At 39.2% G+C, this 21,482-nt stretch overlaps 1 protein-coding gene across 2 annotated transcripts in view; it reads left to right on the plus strand.

The window, feature by feature from the left end:
- Positions 1–21,482, plus strand: part of LOC122537333 (probable basic-leucine zipper transcription factor Q) — a 197,139-nt gene that overhangs the window by 74,589 nt on the left and 101,068 nt on the right. The window contains exons 3-4 of one of the 2 annotated variants that reach the window (XM_043670423.1): positions 11,165–11,260; positions 20,741–20,914. In XM_043670423.1, coding sequence (XP_043526358.1) covers positions 11,165–11,260; positions 20,741–20,914 — 270 coding nt within the window. The remainder of the gene's footprint in view (positions 1–11,164; positions 11,261–20,740; positions 20,915–21,482) is intronic. The other variant, XM_043670424.1, reaches the window with a different exon arrangement.

Consider the following 21,482-nt stretch of genomic DNA (forward strand, 5'->3'; position numbering starts at 1 on the left):
CACAATTTGCGTAAATTATTTAAATTTGCTTTAGACGAAGCGTGATTAATATCGATTCAATTTAATATTTATTTACGTAAGACATCGTTCAATATTCAATAATTTACTCGCGATCGGAGTGCAGAGCTCTGTGTGTATATATCCGTGAAAAATTTGAAGAGACAAAAATGTCAAATCATGTTCGAGCGCACCTGGAACAAATACCTTTACTTGTGTTTGCAACAGTACTGATACTTACAGATGACAGTGGTAGGGCTCTAAGAATATTATAACAAAGAGCTAGAAATGATCGTTGCGACCTCCAAGCGAAATTTTTAATTTTTAATAAAATTTCCTTTTCCCGGTTTTATATACGGCATTAGTAAAATCGGAACTCTTCAGAGTTCTTCGGTACCGCGAGCAGAGGATAACGCGATAACGAAACGCCATAGAATTTCTGAACGCGGGCTCAGACGGGGGCGGAGAATCCGAGAGTCGGAAAATTATCGGCGTAAAAAGGCCGATACAATGGAATCTCATTTTCGGATGGCTGAATGTCGCATCGAAAAAAGGAGTATTAAGGTATACGTATGGTCTTTTGCAACGCATAAAGGCGCATAAAGGTAGCGGCCCGTTATAAAGGAACCAGAATCCGCCCTCGAAACCTTTCCAATTCTGGCCATCGAATAATATCGAAGGAGTAAACCCCCTATTTTATTCTGGCGGTAACGACGACCGCGAAGAATCTTCAACGGAAGTCTCGTCGAAAGTGGGAAACCTCTTCGAAGCGAATCTCGTAAGATAAAACGCGCGATTCTTCTTCTTTCTTTTATTTATTTTTTTTTTTTTTTTTTTACGTCGAGCGTAACTCTGAAACACGCATGTTTCCTCGAATTTTTTTTTAAATTCTGCAAGCAGAGATTTTTCGACAAAAAAAGAATCAACACGAGTGAATTTAGCAGATAGCGGAGCATGTTTAAATTTTTAAATCAGAAAAATGCTACAATTTGTCGCGCGTGTCGCGGGAGAAAATATTTTCGAAATCGGATGTGGAATATGTTTCAAGCGCCGAAGCTTCGGATTCTTTTTGCGAAAAAGTAGCTCGCGGAAAATTGATTAAATTTATGGAAATTCATGTTTTTTTTTTTTTTTTTTGAGACAAAACTAAATATTGTAATGTGTGCTTCAGTTTGAATGTTTCGATATATTACGTGCATTCTGTAAAATTTCGCATCTTCCAAAAGTACACAGTTGTACTTGAACATCATGAGACAAGCAAAGCGATATAAGTCAAAATTATTAATTTCGCGGCGAATATTTAAATCCAAAGTGCGACGTAAGATGAGATTTCAGATTTGGATTCGTGAGAAATATCGTTCGATTTTATTTTCATTGGAATTTTCATCACATCCACATTCTTTTATAATGCTAAACACTGTCGTGTAATTACATCTTACTGGCGTATCAGGAGTCCGATCGGAGACATCGTAATTTTCATTATTGAAATTACACGCTATCAATGAATATTATCGGCAACTATGCCGAGACATTAATTATGCATGGGTATAATAGATCTGGTAGAATTGGTCCCTGGCCAAGCGGCAATAGCAGACTCAGCGAATGTAATTTGCCAATAGTTGAACCTGCGTTATCGGTTCCTTCAATTTGTAACTGACGTTTCAATTGGCTGATACTACCTACCGCAAAAACCTACCATCGTAAAGCAAATCGTGTTCGTTTACTACAATCAACGAAGATTAAACGACCGAAAGAGAGCAAGAAGCAAACAGCGAACTCTGAAACTGTTCCCGTGTCCTACAATTCTTTCCCCTCTGAATTCAAATTTTCACTTTTACATCGTTAGTTTTTCGAAACGTAATATTTAGTAGAATATAATATTTGATAAATTACGAAGCGTAGTATTTAGTAAAATTTTCAAGAAAAAAGATGGGGTGGAAATTAATCTCGGATAATTGCTTCAGAGATATTAATCTTCTTCGTATACGATAATAAGTCATCGATTCGTTGCGAAAGTCTCGAAACGAAGTTTTCGAGTTGTCGAAGTAGGATATATATCATACAGTAGCGAACAAAGTTTCAAGACGTTTGCCTTCTTAATAGATTATGACTTCGCTTGATAGATTGTATGTTATTATAATTTATCTTGCAATCACACGCTACGAATATGTGTTATAGAATTATATAAGAACACTCTGATGTCTGATGAGTTTTACACGTTGCAAAATTCCTAATAGAATTTATTGATCACAAAGTACAAAGTACAATGTTACGAATTATTATTTTTTAAAAGAAATATTAATTTTTTATCATTTTTATACATTTTTTATTATTTTTTATCATTCTTATAATTTCCAAACATACTTGTGCCAACATAAACGATCTTCTCAAATATATGTCATCTTAAATTAATGTACGCAACAAATAAAACATCGAAGGTTTCGCTGTTATTATTCCAGTAATTCAAGTAATTCAAAATTAATCTTGGATAATTACCCGAATAATAATCATTATCCCAATAAACATTAATTCATAATTCAGCATTATAAAGTCGATCGTAGATGCAAATCGTAAAAACATGAATTTATTGTAAAGTTATCAATTATTCGTCATTTAGTATTCATAATGCTACATAATTTGCGACAATTTATCAAGAGGATAATTGTCTTAAACTTTTCACATTGCCAACGCAAAAAGAAAAAAGATATCTATTTGTTGTAACGTGTTCAGATCAAGCGCATTGAACCTGGACCGTATTCGTGTCTTGTCGCAGCAACACTCATTCGGCGTAACAACCGATAGTACGAATAACAATACACGCGAACGTTCACGCGGGCATTCGTCCGCTTATTTAAGTCGTGATACGCGAACCGGAAGCGCATTCATTCCCACCGGTTCAAGAAAGTTCGCGCGATCGCGCCAAATTGAGCGTGCAACGGCGAAGAGACAGGGAAAAGCAAGACGAAGGCAGAAATGCCGCTATCGAAGAGCAAAATTGCTGCGCGTTATCGCGGAATTCACATGTTCCATCATCATCCGAGGATCGAGTGTAACCGGTTCGTCTTTTCACCGGTTCCGTCCGATTCACGGGGCGAGAGATTTTATTACGAGCCGGCGGTCTTCTCGTTGCGTCGGCGAACGAGTTTCGACGACCAATTTTCGACGAATTGTTACCGATTGGTATCTTTGAACGACGGGGGTCTAGGAATAGAATACAGGAAATAAATACGGGGCGTTTCTGCAATTTCTAGAAAACTGGCGATCCTTGGTGAAAGAAATAAGTGACAAGCGCGGAGAGTAGTGCAGATTTTCTATGTGACTATATTTATATACATCCGACTGCTGTGTTTGTGTTACGTTTGTTTGTAGTCACATGAATTTGCCGTTTTCACAAGTGTCCGTGCTATTTATCTACGCGACGATTGCTCGTGAGAAACAAACTTTCGTTTTCGAGATGAGCGACTTTAAAGCAATCAAACGCAGCGGGAGACGGAAAAATATTTGTACAATTGGAACATGAGAAATATCAAACGAGCAATATTTTCTATGTTATTTTTATTATTCAATTAATTAATGTACGTAATTGTACATTATTAGGAAATATTTACGGCAATAACCGTACGCAAAACAAATGTTAATTATAATAGATACAAACAAATGTTAATTATAATAGATACAATTACAAATTATAACGAAATAGGATTTGTATAATGGTAACATTTCGTCGAGAGATAGAAATATTCATGCAAAATTATTATTAATTAATGCTCGTGTTATGATTAATTTTCATCGACTTTCTTTCTTAATCATTAAGCATTCCATAAAATCTAATTATACATCTTTGCAACATTTAAACAATTTCTTTCACTTCGCCACATGCTATTCGTGAATTAATATTTTTAATATCTACGAATATTTTAGTCACTGTACATGAAATAAGTTGATCGAGAAAATGAGACGAAGTAATAGAATTGGTCAGTAGTTCAAAGAATTCGAATGATTTCATACAGATTACATCAGTAAATATAATTACTTAACGCTTTAATTTACACATACGTAAATCTTCAGAATCCTTTCGATCGAAAAAAAGCCAAAGACAGAGATTTGTTGATGTTTAGACAATATCATTTCGTACTACTTAATTTACTCTTTCACAAAATGTTACTTGCGCCACGATTTTAAAGACACTCCGTATATACAAGAAACGATGCCAAGCAAGGATAAAATGTATGTCTGACAAAAGAGAAAAAAAAACATGCGTTCAAGGTAAATATACACACACCGATAGATCCAACTTCACAAAAATAACTCGCGTCGCTCGAGCAGTTTGAGCATCGTTCCGTGATCACTCGCGTCTCTAAAATTCCACTTCCGCCGATCAAATAGTTCGATATCAAAATACCAATATCCTCTCGCCCTGGATCGCTACGCGTAATATGTATATACGGTTCCCTTCTGCCTTCGAAAGAAGCCATCGGCGATGAAAAATGTAACTGTGCGAGGTCGAGAACTATCAAGTAATTGGAAGTTCGGGGATTCCCCGGTTTCGTAGATATTTTGCGTCTACGACCGAGACCGATCGATGAAACCCGCGGAATTCCGACTCGAAATTCTCGCAGCGCGCGAGAAGCGAACTTTCGCCGGAAACAATTCGATACGCGGATAATAAATACATCGGCCGCGGATCGATTCGACGCGCTCGCTCGTTTCAAAACTTTCGACGTTTTCCGGTTGACGCGACGGTTCACTTACACGGAGATTTCGAAAGCGGGACGCGTTCACGATTTCAATTTCGATTTAAATATGTTTCGTAAAGTCGAACATTTTTCTCATACGCGCGACTGCCGAATCAACTTATTTGTTGGCTCGCTGTGATACAATGGATTCTCGTTCTCACGCCTTGTTCCTTGTAGAATTTAAAAGCAATTTGTGCCCACGGTCAAAAGTAAATTAAAAGATTTTAAGAGAGAGAGGAAATGTGTGACAGTGTATTATTCAATTCGACACTTTATACGACACAGAAATAGTTAGAAATTTTATACGAAAAGGTGTACAATTCAAATTTCGTATTTTACACGAAACACTAAATTTATATTAAAAATCAAACGTCCGAATGGTCTTGAGACCCTTTAAAAGGAAGTGTAAATAAATCTAAATTAGAAACAATAGTATTAATTATAAAAGTCGTGTTACAACATTACTTTTCATTAAAGTTTTAATATCACACAATGCTACCATAGTATGAGCTGTAAATGATAATATTAATTACTATTTTTCATCAAATTTTTGATATTTTATAATGTTTTGATATTATTATAACGTAGCTCCTTCCATACACTGAAGTCCTCGAGTATTAGCTAATACTACTTCATACAGTGAAGTAATATTCAATATGAATAAATATCTGACAGTATAGTACAGTTTAGCACAACTAGTACAGTATAGTACAATCACAACAATTTGTACAAATTAGTACAAATAATATAGTGCAAATTTCAAAAATTAATAATATAAATATAATAATATATTAATATTATAATTATATATAATATATTATAATATTATAATTATATATAATATATTATAATATTATAATTATAATATACATATAACGTAGCTCCTTCAATACACTGAAGTCCTCTAGTATTAGCTAATACTACTTCATACACTAAAGTAGTATTAGCAGTAATATTCAATATGAATAAATATCCGACAGTATAGTACAATTTAGTACAATTAGCACAGTATAGTACAATCACAACTAATTTGTACAAATTAGTACAAATAGTATAGTACAAATTTCAAAAATTAATAATATAAATATAATAATATATTAATATTATAATTATAATATACATATAAACGTAGCTCCTTCAATACACTGAAGTCTTCGAGTATTAGCTAATACTACTTCATACACTGAAGAATATTGGCAGTAATATTCAATATGAATAAATATCGTACAGTATAGTACAATTTAGCACAATTAGTACAGTATAGTACAATTACAACTAATTTGTACAAATTAGTACAAATAGTATAGTGCAAATTTCAGAAATTAATAATAATAAATATAATAATATATTAATATTATAATTATATATAATACATTATAATATTATAATTATAATATACATGTTATTTATAATAATATAAACTAATTGCAAATAATAATAAATAAATATAATAAAATGTTCAGAATTCTGTTACAACACTACTTCTCATCAGATTCTCGATATCGAATCGGACGTTGCTATTGCACGGTGTATCTCCTTCGTAAGCTGAAATCCTCAGTTGTACTACGACGGTTCGTGGAACTTCCATCGAGGGGAACAAACGATCGAAGGAGGGATCGAGGGCCGAGAATTATCCGAGAATATCCAACTGTTAGCGAACCATCGCTCCCGTTAAACCGTCCCGGTATAAAGCGCCAAGACGCGGCGGCACTGACCACCGGATACTGACGTTTTGTGGTCAGGCCGAGGTGGCCAGGCAAACGCCAGCTGCCAGTAGTTACGGTCAAACTGTCATCAGACGCAAACACCGTGCCAACTGAGGGCACGCATACCTCGAAAGTTCTAACATTATCGAAATTCGACGGTGGACATATATAGGTCGGCGAGTAATTCCGAATATCTGAACGATGTCCGATGATTCGTTTAATTCTCTTGTAAACGAATTTCGATTCGCTTTGTTTGCTTTATCGAGAAACTGTTTCCGAGTTTCGTCGCGGTATTGAGACAAGGGACAGAGGACGTAACAAGTATTGTAGTTTCTGTGTAACTACTGTTTTTTGAAACGCGTAATTCGAAAATTAGACGAAGCGCTGTTTGGTCGAGTGTGGACGGTCGCAAGTGGAGTTTGAAGTTATTGCTGGTAGAATATACGCACCGAGTTCGCGGTCCCCTCAGGAAGTTGTAATTGAAAAATCTACTGTCGTCGAAAGTACGGAATTTAGGTTTATATATCGATCATATATACGATTGACGTTTCTATTTGTTCGACATTCGACTGGATGTTCATTCTGCAATTGTGGAAAAGGAAAATTACAAACGTTTCTATTAGCCTTGTAGCTTATTAGCTTAACTTATTAGCTGGAGAAGCAAAGAATTGTTAATGAATTTAGTTCAACTAAAAAAACATTCACGTTACGAAGTATCCCTATCTATGTGCCCTGATATTAAAAATAAAAAGAAAGAAGTATTTTTACAAGTCCTTTTAATTTAACTCATTAAGTGTATAGTCTGTGCAGATAAGATCTGGAATAATTTGAATACAATTAATTTATTAGAGATTCAAGGAAAATATCACAATACATATCGAATAAATATAGATATCAAGGAACATACATTTAAATTGAGAGCATTTTTAATTTGTTACGTACTTCATTCAACGTCTAATTAAACTTTTAGGTTTTTGGTAATTTTATGCGCTCGAAAGGTCACGGATAAATGCATGTGTTATCTGTTACGTCTGAGTAGGTATTGAACGTTCGTACTTTTAGTAACTTCGAGTGAGCAAGTTAAGCTCGAACAGTTAATATCGGAGAGCACCAATTATACGGATAATTACCCGAGTGCACAGTTATTATCGCAACTGTGAATTCGACGTTCAAGTGCACACGATACGAATTCCTGCCTTTTTTTTTTTCCAACGATTCGTCCCATTGTTGGGCGGCAGCGTTCGTCTCTCGTTTCAAAGGAAGCTCATTGTTCTCCGGTTTTATCTCGTTGATTATTTTCGGAGGCCGGAGATCCCCGGAGCGAGTTCCGAGTGTCTCGCGTTTCGAAGGAAAGCACGCGTGATTCCGTATATAGCCGGCCAGGGGAAGACGGATTGAAAAGGCACTTGTGCGTCGAGTTCGTTTATCCGAAGATGAGACCTAGTCTCGAGTCTTCGGCAAACGTAGCGCCGGTACGCTAGCAAGCGCGCGCGCGCGCGCGCGCGCCTCTGTTTGAAATCTCGAGATCTGGGCGAACTCTTCGGATGCATCGAAATGAAGGCGCCACCACCCCAGCTCGGCCGGGAAACTTTCGCAAAGATAAATTTAAAGCCTCGGAGCCTCCGGCCTGAAAACAATACTACCCTCTGACTGGCTCGGCAGCTTTCATCGGGATTCAAAGTATCCTCGAATAGCTCTTCCCGTTCCCACACACGCGAGTGAATTAATCGGGCACTAAGTTGATGAATTCGATTCGTTCGATTGACAGATAGAGAGAGAGAGAGAGAGAGAGAGAGATGAGAGAGAGAGATGAGTTCGTAGAGGAGAGACGAGAACTTTTGTGGAAATTGTTTGTTCGTTCAATGTAAAATCGCTTTAGCTAGCCATTAGCTATCGTCTCAGTAATGTGCAACTCTTGAATCTAATCAATTCGAATTGGAGTATCAAATGTATCCGAGTGAAGGGGCATGTTGAATAATTTCTTGAAATTTTCTCTGGCGGTGGAAGGAAAAATAGAACAAGATAATACGAATTAACTGAAAAAAACTTTGCGAAATGAGATATTGCGTTGCGACGCAACGCTGGCCCTTACTTCCTCTGTCACAGTTACGTTTCGTACGGAATATAAAATTCATAAAAGACTCACTGTCAGGCTTATTAAAAGAAATTTCATGTCTGTCACAATTGCTACCCAGAATTCCTACGCACGTAGGAACGTTGAAGTAGCCTGCTTGTTCTCGTTAAATTTTTAGAATAAATTTCTCTCAACGTCGGGAAATTCCTTTCATAATTTCGCGTTACCAAGCCGGATGGAAAACCAACAAGTAAATATCAATTTCGTTCAAACTCTCGCAATGCTACGTGTACTTACACGAGAGAGAAAGAGAAAGAAAAGTACACATATATATTCCACTCCCAGTTTTTTGTAATATTAAAATCTTAAACGGAGAAACATCCAGTCGGTTGTATCGCTATTTGAAAGATATCCTGTATGTTTCGTTTATCTGTACGGAATGTCGCAACGTGCTTTATTCTCGACGAAAGAAACGATGGTAAAAGGAGTTTTATCTTCCCTTTGCAACATCTAGATTGGTTTCACAGGATACATCCATTTCACTAAAAACTCCATACAATCTATTACTAGAAACAGTTGTGAACACACGGACAACAGCTCTGTGAAACCAATTCGAACGTTACTTTTTTCCAATTGAAACGAGTAGCCACGTCCTTTATTTAGTAATTCTATTGCAACGTATGAAGATGGCGAGAGATCGTTATTTTCAATTAACCGAACGAATCGCTTTTCAAATCGTTTTCGTCAGTCATCGGACTCGGAATTGATGTAACATCCAGTAAGTTCGTCAGATATCCAATATTCGCGTTGCTGGGGCATAAATACACGTTTGGCTGGCTTCCTTTAATTTGCACGCGTGGATAACCACGTGTCAAATATATCGCTGTCCGTATCCCACGCCCGTGTGAATCAAGACGAAACAGACAGGCGAGAACGGCGTGCCACGTCTACGATCTTTCTCTAAAACCGGCTAGCCGCTTGTCAAACACGTAGCCGCGTATTCTCGTCTCACGGTTTGACGTTTTTCTCGGCCGAAAGCACGTCCGGGGCAGAAAGTGTTCTTTCGTTTACATTTCCGCTGGCTTCGACGGATCGATCCTTTTCCCCCCCTTTATTTCTCTGACAATCCCCTTCTTATCGTTCGGCGCAGCAGCGAAAATCCCTTTCGCCCGGTTTATACACGAAAATCGCGACGAAGCATATTGCGATAGGATATTTCACGCGTTGTAATATTGAAATGAATCGTAATAAATAGAAATAAAAGAAGGAAGTATTTTCCGAACGACGAGAACGTCGATTCGGAGGGAGAAAGAAATTCTTGACACGTTGAGATCGACGACAGCTTTCTCTCGAGCGCAGTACGAAACGCAGTGCGGCGAACGAAGGACGAACAGGGGCCAATAGTGTATGTTTAATAAAGAGTGGAAGTGCAGCAGTGGTAGACCAAATCGAGGAAAACTAGCGCGGGATGTTAAACACACCTGCGCGCATCGAAAGTTCGTCATGAATAATTCCGTTTGGCTCGTTTAACGCGGTCGCAGTATGCGCGCCGACGGGAACTTCCATCAGCCCCCGCTGAACGATAATTGACTTTGCATCTCGCCGGCTCTATTTATTTGCGCGCCTTCCAGGCCTCCAGCCTGTGTACATGTATATATACACTTCCTGGCCGAGAGATCGAACGAGCGTTAAACGACGCTCGGTTGGAACGCGACAAAGACAGGGAAAACAAGGAGGCAGGTCGAGAAGTTTAAATTGCGACCAGGGATCGAGTTAAGGCTTGATAGCTAATTGATTCGGAAATTAAATCGTAAACTCGTTTTCCTCGTTGCACGGGCGAACCTCGCCGACGTGTCTTACGATTTGTCGCGAATTTCCTTGATCGAGTCGTTGAGTCGCCGAATTTCTTAATAGCCGGCAACTATTCCGAGTTATACGGTAAATTTACTTTACTGTTACTGAACGTGACAGCGGGATGATAAAGCAACGATAATGCAAAACTAGGAGAAAGAGATGAATAACATCTGCCGATGAAGTATGTAGTTTCTCAGCTCGACGAAGAGTAGATTCCATTTTCTTTTGAAGTAGGATCTGATGGAAAGCAGAGGAGATTAATAATTATCGGGAAAGTCCCTCGTGATATAAGCATCCGTAATTCTCTCTTATTCGAATATCGCTAAGCTAGAAAAATATTCCGCCGTGCATATCGGGCTATTAAAAAGTTGGGACACTATGCTCGAAAGAGTTTAAACGCTTTGGACGCGAAAAAATGCTGAAAGATCGAGAATTATTCAACGACCCGACAGAGGATCTGTTGGAACACGCTTTATTGAATTTCGCGTTGTTTCGAACTTGCAATTGGTTTAACTCGGCCGTAAAAGCAGCGGACTAGTAAACGTAGTCGACAGTCGCTGGTTGAACGATCTCTATGAACTATGAAATAACCAATCGACTCTTCAAAGTCCTCTCTGTTATGATGCATGTTTAATCTATTATGCGGGGATAACAGTGATCGTTGGATGGATGTATCGGTTATATTAATTATAAATTTTCAACGGCTATATACGATAATCACGTTACGAGTATAATTTGCACCGTTTTTTCGTCGACAGGACATGTGGAGATGTTTTTAGATCGTGTGGTTATTGCAGGGTGGTCCAGACTTCCCGGTGAACCAGACTCTGTCGAACATTTATGGCCGCAAGTCGGCCAGTCCAGAAGCTCCGGACCACGTAGACGAAACTCAGGTTCGTAAGTCTGTAAATAATGTCGTGTGAAAATTAATTTCGGTCTCTAATCGTACTAAACAATAATACCGTTCAAACTCGAAAGTATACCATAATAATAATAATAATAATAATTTTCAACAAATATATCTGTATATCCTTAATTAACAACAAGAAGTTTAAATATTGAGATTCTTTGAAGATTTAATCGGCGAATTTTTGATACTCGGTTGGTAATAGAAAAGTCTGTCAGATTCCTACAATTTTCCGCTGTAAACTCATAGTTTCCTACTGTACCGACGTGTTTCTGCCATATAACTCCATTGAAACTGTAACTGCAGATATTCGTCGATCAATTAACAGCCGCTGATAACTTTTTGCGTTGTTCTCTTTACGTGTAAATAATTAAAAACTTTACGATAATTAAAAAAAAACAGTTAATTAAAACTGCTTCTGTCGGATTGACTGTCACCCAAGCTATTGCATGTTTTTCTCGGTATTCCTCGCAAAAGAGTATTCTTCGAGGCAGGAACAGAAATTAATCTGTTTTGCATCAAAAGCGGACTATAATTTCCCAGGTTCCGGCAACGCTGTTGTTTCTTCTTGCTTTCTCATTTCCCTGGCGAGCAAAGCGGAAAAAAGGAAAGACACATTGTACTCGTGACGCAGCTCACGTTCCCTGTCATCTTTCTGCCTGTTCCCTCGCGAAAGTTGCGCGCCGTTTTAGAAATATCGTCGATGAAATTTCATCGTGCGACTCGTTTGCATGATGGAATTCACTTGGAAAAATCGATGACACGAGAAATAATTTCCCCTTTTGCAAACAATGAAAGATACGAGAAAATTTCATAGATGACGCGCGCGCGCGTGTGTGTGTTTGTGTGTGTGTGTTGAAAGGCAAACGTAAAACGACTTTGCCGATAATTTCATTTGTTTCTAACCATTTTCCATTCTGTCCGCGGACGTTTTGCAATTTGCTTTAATTTTACACGCCGTTTTGTCGATTAACGGCGGGTCGCTCGTCACAAAGTCGACGATTAAACATAGGCCCACGGCAGGCTCGTCTGCGGCCGGGCAATTTGTAAATTATGCTAGAAATCAACGTGACTGAATTATCAGTGGCGTTACGCGGCTTCCGTATTTGCAAATAAAGTGTGGAAACTGCGTATAATGCGTTCCATTTGATTTAATCGGGCTGATTAACCTGGTGAAACGCAGTCATGCAGCCGTTAGTTGTTTAATCCGTTCGGGGAGCGTGGAACGCGTTAGTTTTCATTACGGTCATTGCTTCGATAGACTTCGACCAACCACCGCTGGCACGTTTTTACTTACCAGGTGGCTATTAAGGGTATTTGCGTGTACCATTATTTTCCAACAAAGCGTTTTGTCTTATCAAGTTCTACGTTTCAATTTGTGTTAAAGTTTCTGTTTAATAGTAGGTGCGGAAGTACTATTAAATAATACCGGTATTACGTAAAATTAAATGGTATTTAATCCAATGTTAAAGCGAGAGATTCTAATATCATGCCATCACTGATTCTACAGTGTTTTACAAAATTTACGAAAAATATATAATATAATATATTAATAATAATGTACTGTATAATAGTAATATAAGACATAATACGTTTATAATGTAATACTATATAATATACTATTAAAATACATAATACGTTTCCAATATATATAAAAAAAAAAACAATTCTTAAAACTCAGCCAAGAAATTAAAAATTAGGTTATTAATTCAACCATGATGAACAACATACATGTACAAACACATTTGGCGTTGTTGTCGCACGAGCGTGAAATTAAGTTTCGATTTTACTTTTGATCGACAGTTTTTACTTACCGATGCGGTCCGTTCTATATCATTCAAGTTAATTAACTTCGTTTGAAACTGCGATTGGGAACTGCGACGGGGAGAATTCGACACCACCTTCGCGTAAACCCGTTAATTCGACGGGGGGAAACGAGCCCCGTCCACGGTAATTGTACCGCCTTACGTTCGCCGTCGTTCGAACGTTCGTCTCGAAATTACACTCGAGCAAGACCGTTAATGAAATAATAGCGACGTTTCGGTGCGGCGCCGATTATAAATAACCGTCGATATAACGTGTTCGCCGTTTCTGTGCCATTGAACCCGGCTCGCGTTCCGGCCGGGGCTCCTCCGCTTCTAACCGCGCGAACTTTAATTAAGCGGCTGCTTAATCAGGCCGGGTACGTAAATTTTCCGAGAAATTTCCAAGGGAAGACAATCTCGTCGGGCATCGATCTTCGTTGCCCTCCGGGCGAACGTCACGTCTCTATTGTCCGCGAGTATATTTACAACATCGAAGGATTCCCCGTTCTCTCCCACGGCTCGATCAATCGCGAAACCATACCGAACGAGTCGTCCTAGAATCGTTGAGCGAAGTGGGGGTGTTTGGAATAGGTCTTACCTCTTACCGCTAGGGGGTGAGTCCGTTCGCATGGAAAACCGGATTAATTCTCGCCTTTATCACGCTCGCAAACACGGATCGTTGCACGTGTGGCTAGAAACAGGCTTGGAAACGTCGAGCAAGCAGCAGTGTGGCGTATAGCGTGGTTTCGACGAAAAGATTGCGCGTCGGAATTAGACCACGACGCCTTGGTAGGAGCGGCGGAACGCGAAGGCCACCAACGTCGAAACGTTCTAACGCCAGTAACAACGCCGACATCCATCCCCTCGAGATTCCTGCTCCGCGCGTTCTTGCATATATCTTACACGTTTCTTTGAACTCTATGCCTATGTTCGTTCGTTTCGTTCGTTCGTACGTTGCTTCTCCCACAGTTGTGTTCTCAATGTCACGCTGGTGGATCGCTACGATAACAAAGTGCGACAACAGTGGCCGATTGTCTCGCTTTTGCACGCACTTTGCGCGTAAAAACGAGACGCGAATCCTGTGTTTGGTGTAGACGGGTAGACTCTCTTCGATTCGATCGAAGCGTTACGTTGTCTGAAAATCGGGGAAGACTCGTTTCTCCACGAAAGAGTATTCATCGTCTTTCTTTTTTCTACTGAATTACGAATCCACAAAGTATGATAACAACTATTAACTGTGTTGCCTTTATATGCAACACTGTGTGCGCGAAATTGTAGATTCTCTTAGACGTGGCAGTCTCTGTCAAATTGTTATCGTCGTTCAACGACCGAAGCGCGTATCTAAAGAACAAAATTCGCTTTTCGATGAGAAGGGAGAGGATTCACGATGCAACATTGCTGAATTACTACTGAATTATCGCGTTGTTTTTTCACGGGAGAGAACGTTTGCTTTCGATCCGAAGTCGAGATGGATCGATGAGAACACGGGAAACACGCGGACGAGAGTAAAAAGCAGGAACCATTAATTGAAACGAATAGCTGACCTTGTCAGAGCTTCGTATTTTTCTCGGAAGAACTCGTGACGTGAAATCGGTTGTTTGAATGCATGTTGAGATGAAACGAGCGCGCAAGAAATAGCTTTCCAAGAGCATGGTCGAAAAGAAAATAATCTGATCTGAGGTACACGGCGCGATATCGGTCGATTCTCCCTCGTGGATCGCGGTGCCTCGAGTCATCAACTTCAAATCGCAGGGGAAACAGCGGCCAAGTATTCAACGTGTGAACTTTTTCTGACACCTCTTACAAACCTTTCTTGTATTCTCAACTCGTCGTGCGAAGGGAGGGAAGGTTTGTTGTACGAAAGGGCAGAATAATTGCATTGGAACACACAGGTTTTGACGCTTTTGAAACAGCCACTGTTTTATTCGCTTTGCTCCGCGATTCTTTTCCGAACAATTCAACGACGTTGACCAAAGTAGTAGACCAGTTGTGTCCCTCTGTCGTTGACTCTGCTAATTTCGCTGAAAGGCACGAACTATAAGACTCGAATATTTAACAGAAACGAAGTGGGAAAGAAATAAAGGAGGGAATAGGAACAAAACGGCGGGATAATTGTGCTCGGAACGCGTACTGACGTATTTAGAGCAGTTGCCATTCTACTCGATGCTTCGTGATTCTTTTGTAAACAGTTTAACGACGCTGTTTGATATCCTTGGAAATGCATAAACGTTTTAGCTCGCTTTGAAGTTTTCGTTCTTCCGAGCGGCCGTTAAACGAAAGTGCACGCGGAACCAGAAACATTGTCTCGAACGGTGCGAACAAGGCTAAAAATAATATCCCGGAGAACGTGCGACTTTTTACGGGCGAATTTTAACGAAGTTGCTTCGTTAACTTTCGCGCCAAGCTTCGCGACGCGGCCTCGCTCGGAACCTAACCCGTTCGCCTTTTAAATTTCATTTTTCACTCGGCGCGAAACTTCTTTATCTGCTGGCGTGCCATTCGCGGAATCGTCGGGCCAACTGCAGCCACTATTCATCCCTCAACCTTCGCGTTGAACCTTCTTACGGTGAAACTGCCTCGCTATCTATCTCACGAAGCTCCCCTCAAGTTCCTGCCGACGTCGATCGGGATTCATTTCGATTCGATTCCCTTTTCTTCGTTTGTTCTACCTTCCGGCGAGGCGAACCTTTCGCGGCGAGTGTTTTAAAGCGATAGTCGAACGTGGATATCTATTGGTTGGATGAAAGGGAGGACTTCTTTGGCTCTGACTTTGCGTGAAAACGAGCTTTGTGAAAGCTTTGCGACGGTTTATGGGAGAAGTATGTCGCAGTGTGTACGAAAACAGGATCGGAATGTTTCTCGAATGTCTGACGAGACGATTTGTGTGTCGTGGATGAAGAAACAGTTTCACGATCGTGAAGCGTACACGCGTGAATGGGAAATAAAATTTCAATATCGAAGTTCGAATTCGTACGTTCGAAATGAAGAGGATTCTAAACAGAAGTTTATCGAAGTAAATACAATCGAGAATGATGGAAATGTATAGACAGTCGGACAAGTGTGTGTGAGTTAACGCAGACTTCTAATATTGGGAATTAGTATCTATGCCACGATCGATATTCCAACTGAATTCTGAATAAAACGAAACACGTCAAAAAGCAGAGACGATCGAGAATATATATATATATATATATATATATATATATATATATATATATATATAGAGAGAGAGAGAGAGAGAGAGAGAGAGAGAGAGAGAGAGAGAAAGAGAGAGAGGGATAGTGTAAAGAAAAGATCACACGATCTAGCGGGCAAATACTGCGTAGTATAAACACTGTGCGGTGCAAACTGTACGCGAATAAACGGTGAATGGAATCAAACACGGCGACACAATGATCGATTGGGTGTCTATCGTGCGTCATTCACGGCGTCGTTTTAGCGACTATATGTACGGTGTTCCTATTAAGGTACGCAAACGAAGAACAAAGAGGACCTGTCGCTCCGGCGAACGCTTCAATCGTTATGTCGCAACACGCGCCACGAAACGATCCAGCAATTTTTGCGGATGCTGCTGGAGCCACGTAAGTCTCTCTGACGTGAAAGTTGTAACCACTTGCGCTGGCAACTGACTTGCGGACCATAACGAGTGACCAGATCGTACGATAATTCGTCGCTTTCTTTTTGAGCTCGAAAATTTATTAATTGTTTCGCCTATTTTTTTTCTTTTAATTTATGGTTAACGTCGTATCTACTTCTGGTCATTAGCGACCTGTTTTCTGGTGCTGTTTTCTTCTTTTCTAGACGATTATATCTTGTTTCTGTGACGTCAGGGCTGCTTGGTGATGTTATTTTGTATTTTTGCCTTTGGGCGTGGTACTTGCTGCATTCAAATAGTAGACGATGAGTTGGTATTATTTGGTTACTCATAGGTGCTCATTTGTTTTACTTAAATATACTTAAAACTGAGAAAATATTGCAATTTTGGAACAAAAAGTTGTCGACGTGCGTGGCACGTCATTCCAGCGCAAGAGGTTAAATCGATTTGCATCTCCGTCTGCTGTCACCAACTTATCGTTCGCCGCAGAATTAACGTTGCAAAAACAACGATCCGCTTCGTTTGATTCGCTAACCGAAATTGGAAAACTCGCGAACATTCGATAGAAAAGAATAATTTATAGGAATCAGAGGGAGAGAGAGAGAGAGAGAAGTGAATCGCTTGTATGATTTTGTTTTTAAACGTAATCGTATCATTCACGCGTTTCAATGTTTAATGGTTTAATATGCTTCGGAATTCCAGCAACGAGCTGAAAATTTGCTCGGAAAGCAGGAAGCCGCTATTTATTTATATCAGCCTGCCCATTGCACCGTATTCCGGTGGACAAGCGGTCGAGTTCATTTATCATCACGGTTGCATTTAAACGGTGAAAAATTGAGCAGTCGGTGGATCGAGTCGGAAACGGCATCGATCTATTTTATTTCTGCTGTTTTTGATCCGCGGCCGTGTGGCCGGAGGAAATTCCGTGGTCCACGTTAGCCAGGAAGTGACACGTCGTTACGTGTAACATATGACACCACATTAGAGTGTTTTCGGATTAAAGCGCCATGGCACTAAAGCACGAAATCGATTGGCACAGCGATACCGGAAAAATTCAATTCAAGACGGAGTTACATTTCCTGCGATACTGGTTGATATTTTCTATCTTCTATTTTCCTCGATTCAGTTATTATTTATTATTGATTAATAATTTGCTTATTATCTTACAATTTAATTACTGGCCAGCGATCTTCTCGACCACTCTATGTCTCTGTGTTGCTGAATGATACTTTCTAATGTTGGGAAAGTTCAAAGACTCGCTTGATATTTTGTCATTATACTTTTCACGATTTTTACGATTCTATAATTTTATGAAGTTTCAAGTATATGTAATCAAGTTTGAAGTATATGTAATAATGTAACAAAGTATTGTTTGGTTCTTGATGGTAATATATATAAGATTATGTATATATAAGATTATAATAATATTATATATATAAAATTATGTGTCGTAATGTTAAAAGAACATTCAAGAGAAAAAGTTATCAATATATTGGCTAATTAATTTACTAATCTTATCTATGGGGAATTGATTGTAATAATTTTAAATAAATGCAATTTTACAGTTCTCAAAGGTAGATAGGATGTTACAGAATATAGGAGAATCTTATAAACGACGAGTCAAGAAATTTCATAAATTTTATAGATTGGCACAGAATTTGATCTTTATTCCATGGTAATCTGATTATGATTTATTAAAATTTCTTGCAATAAATNTAGCACTTTGATTGCTTTTACCAGACTTGCGTAATTTTCAATGATAATAATAGATATAACTGTTTCTACGAAGCTATAAAATATATATATTTCATCCAAAGTGTAGTCGAGTCGGAAATTAAACTACCGTGAAACGTACGTAGTCAATGATGGACATTTTCCAATGTGAAGCATCACTTTTCGAGTGCGTGAAAGAGATAGACACCATTCCGACACTTTTCATAGAACTCTCCCAAATTCATTTCCCATATCTTCAATTTTTACGAGTGCCGGGTATCGGAAATTGACCTAACGCGCCCCAAACTACTCTCTGATCGCGTGCCTGACGTGGACAGAGTGCTCCGTATGGTTGGCCGGTGGTCGCTAATGGTCACTTTCTTCAAAATCGTTTCCATCAAGTACGTGCTCGTCGTTGATGTTTCTGCGAATGCCCTTCTCTTTCCGAGAATTTTAGAAAAAATTCTAGCGTCGAGGAAAATGTGACGGTAGCAGGCAACTATGCCTGGAAATCGAGAAAATTTCAACAATAAAGAGACAATGAGACCGTCGAACGAAATACTAGTAACAAACTTACTTTTCTTGACAATCTGAGACTTTTGAATCTAATCAACTTCTTTCGTCGCACTCTCTTTTCATCTTAGACATTCTCCATTGTTTAGAAGTTTACCACGCCGTGCACATCTAAATTCTCTTTCCTCGATTCGATTAGTAGAATTCGTGCACGAGTAAATTCACTTAACGAAGGACTTTTTCTCCGGTTGCCTTTTATCTTCCAAGAATAGCGTGCTTGAATTACCAAGCTAGCCGATTGTAACTAGGCTAATTTAGTATTATCTTAGTATCCTCGTATTTAATTCAGCTTCTTACTAATTCTGTACAACATTATATATTGCTGTTAATATTTTAAAAAGCGAGAAAGAAACTGTACGAATAAAAAGACAATACTAGACCTCGGAAAAGACGATACAGCAATAATAGAAAAAATAGCTGAAGGTAAGAAAGGAGAATTCTTCTAATAAAAAGAAGGAACAGGAATATAATGAGGAATAATATAATGAGGAAAATGTTGCAAAGAAAGAAATAGAAAGAAACATCATGAAATATCAACAATGAAAATTGGCAACAACTTCGAAGAAGATAAAGTTTTGCAGCGAAGATAAAGTTTTCATAAGTCGCATCGAGCATTTCTTGAATATCCTCGCAACATTGCACCAAACATTATAAAATCTCATCGAATTAATCTTATCCCATATCCAATCGGACATTAAAATTTGATATTGCAACATTTTGATTGTTTCAATTCCGCCGCAGTTATTCACCGGTGTATTCGCTAGAACCTAACAGACGCAGTCAGGCTTCGTGGTGAAAATCAAATTGCACGGACGGCAGCTCACGTCGATGTTTATTCACATAGATGGCAAGGTGTGAGCTACTTCAAACGAAAAGGTTTCAATAAACGTTTGATCATTGATAGCGCGGTTGGCCACTCGACAGGCCATCGTATCCAGAAGCCCCGCACGGCCGCGATAATGAAACGAAATCCGGGATTCCAGGGGGATTAGCTCAGTAGAAGCGTCATCGATATCGAAGCCTGGTTACGAGCAACCTCAGTTGAAACCGTGCTCACCGCCGACGTGCTCAGCCAATTCTTTTTCTCCTTTTCTCTCGCACCGGTACGATCTGTCGCGTGAAAAGATGATCTTCTTGAACGTTCCGAAAGTCAGACCAAGCGGCATGTGCCCGATCAGAATTTCGCAACAGCAACAGCGACAGTCGGACACGGAACCGGAACGCGGACAATCGTACGTTAAACGTAAATCGAGGTCGTCCAGGCTGCGTAACAGTAAATTCGTTCGCACGATTTTCCATGGCCTGCACGTCAGTATTTAGAAATGGCTAATACGGAAAATGGTGGTGTTTGTTTCTGAAAGAAAATGTCAGGGCGCGTACACGTTTGTTGCTCGGTGTTGTAGCAAATGTCACGAACAAGAAAATCTAATGTAAACGATGTGCTTCGAATATCGAAAAATTGAGAAATATCTTCACGTATTCGTATATAAAATCGAGTCAGTTAGTGGAGTTACTATAAACGTCAGTAAATAGAAACATAAAATGACTAGAACTACTAAAAAAAAAAAATTAAAATAGCTGGTTGAAATCTATACGATTGTAATAAATGAAAACCAATGCATAAGTATTTAAGAAAATTGCATTGCTGATAGTTCACCCTCGTACGCACAAGTAACGCATTAGACAAGCTTAAACAACAAACGTGTACGCACCCTTACAAGTACGAACGATCGAGCGGGGAAGGATGAAATTGATAAACGATCAAATTCTCGGATTACAGAAGACCCGTTACGCTGGTGGAGGAGTGGACGAGCAACTGCCACCGCCGCCGTCGCCGCCCCAGCTGAAGGAGGCAGGCCAACTGGACGGAGTTCCTAGACCGAATTCGGTCGATCGTATCCTACATCCCGACGGTAGCCAGCACATCCTAACTAGCCACGAAGCCGTGAACAAGGTAATATTTAATAGTTGCTCGTTGCATGGCAAATGGTCTGCTTATTGAATTGTAAATGTTGCGTAAAACGGCGGAGGAGCAGCTTGGACGTAAGCGGTTTATCGAATTAAATATTGGCGCATACACGTGTCGACGCATGCTCAGAAAGGAGTTGGAAGGTTCGCCATCTGCTAGAATACCGGGCAAGCGAAATTGAAATCGATAGGGAGCGTCGGCAAACGAGCTACTCTGTACTGCATTTATCGGCTATTTTTTAATCGATAAAATGCTTCATTCGTCGTGCCTCGGTATCGTATAATTGCTCGTGCCATGCGTGTTACGTATTTTGAATTTCATTCGAATGATCTGAAGTGAAAAGAACGAATTATATTACAAGTATTTAAGTACGATCTTCAATTTTCTTTATATATAAAAGCACAGACGAGGTATAAGAATAGACATACTTATTTTCTAATTATTTTCAGTTTTAAATTAATTTTACTACGATACGAGATTAACTTTCCTCCAATTTTTTTTATACCTGAATATTTAAATGTAATTTTAATCCATTCCATTTTAAATTAATTTT

The sequence above is a fragment of the Frieseomelitta varia genome, unplaced genomic scaffold, assembly GCF_011392965.1.
Source record: "Frieseomelitta varia isolate USP_RPSP 00005682 unplaced genomic scaffold, Fvar_1.2 scaffold_903, whole genome shotgun sequence".
Lineage (NCBI taxonomy): Eukaryota > Metazoa > Arthropoda > Insecta > Hymenoptera > Apidae > Frieseomelitta > Frieseomelitta varia.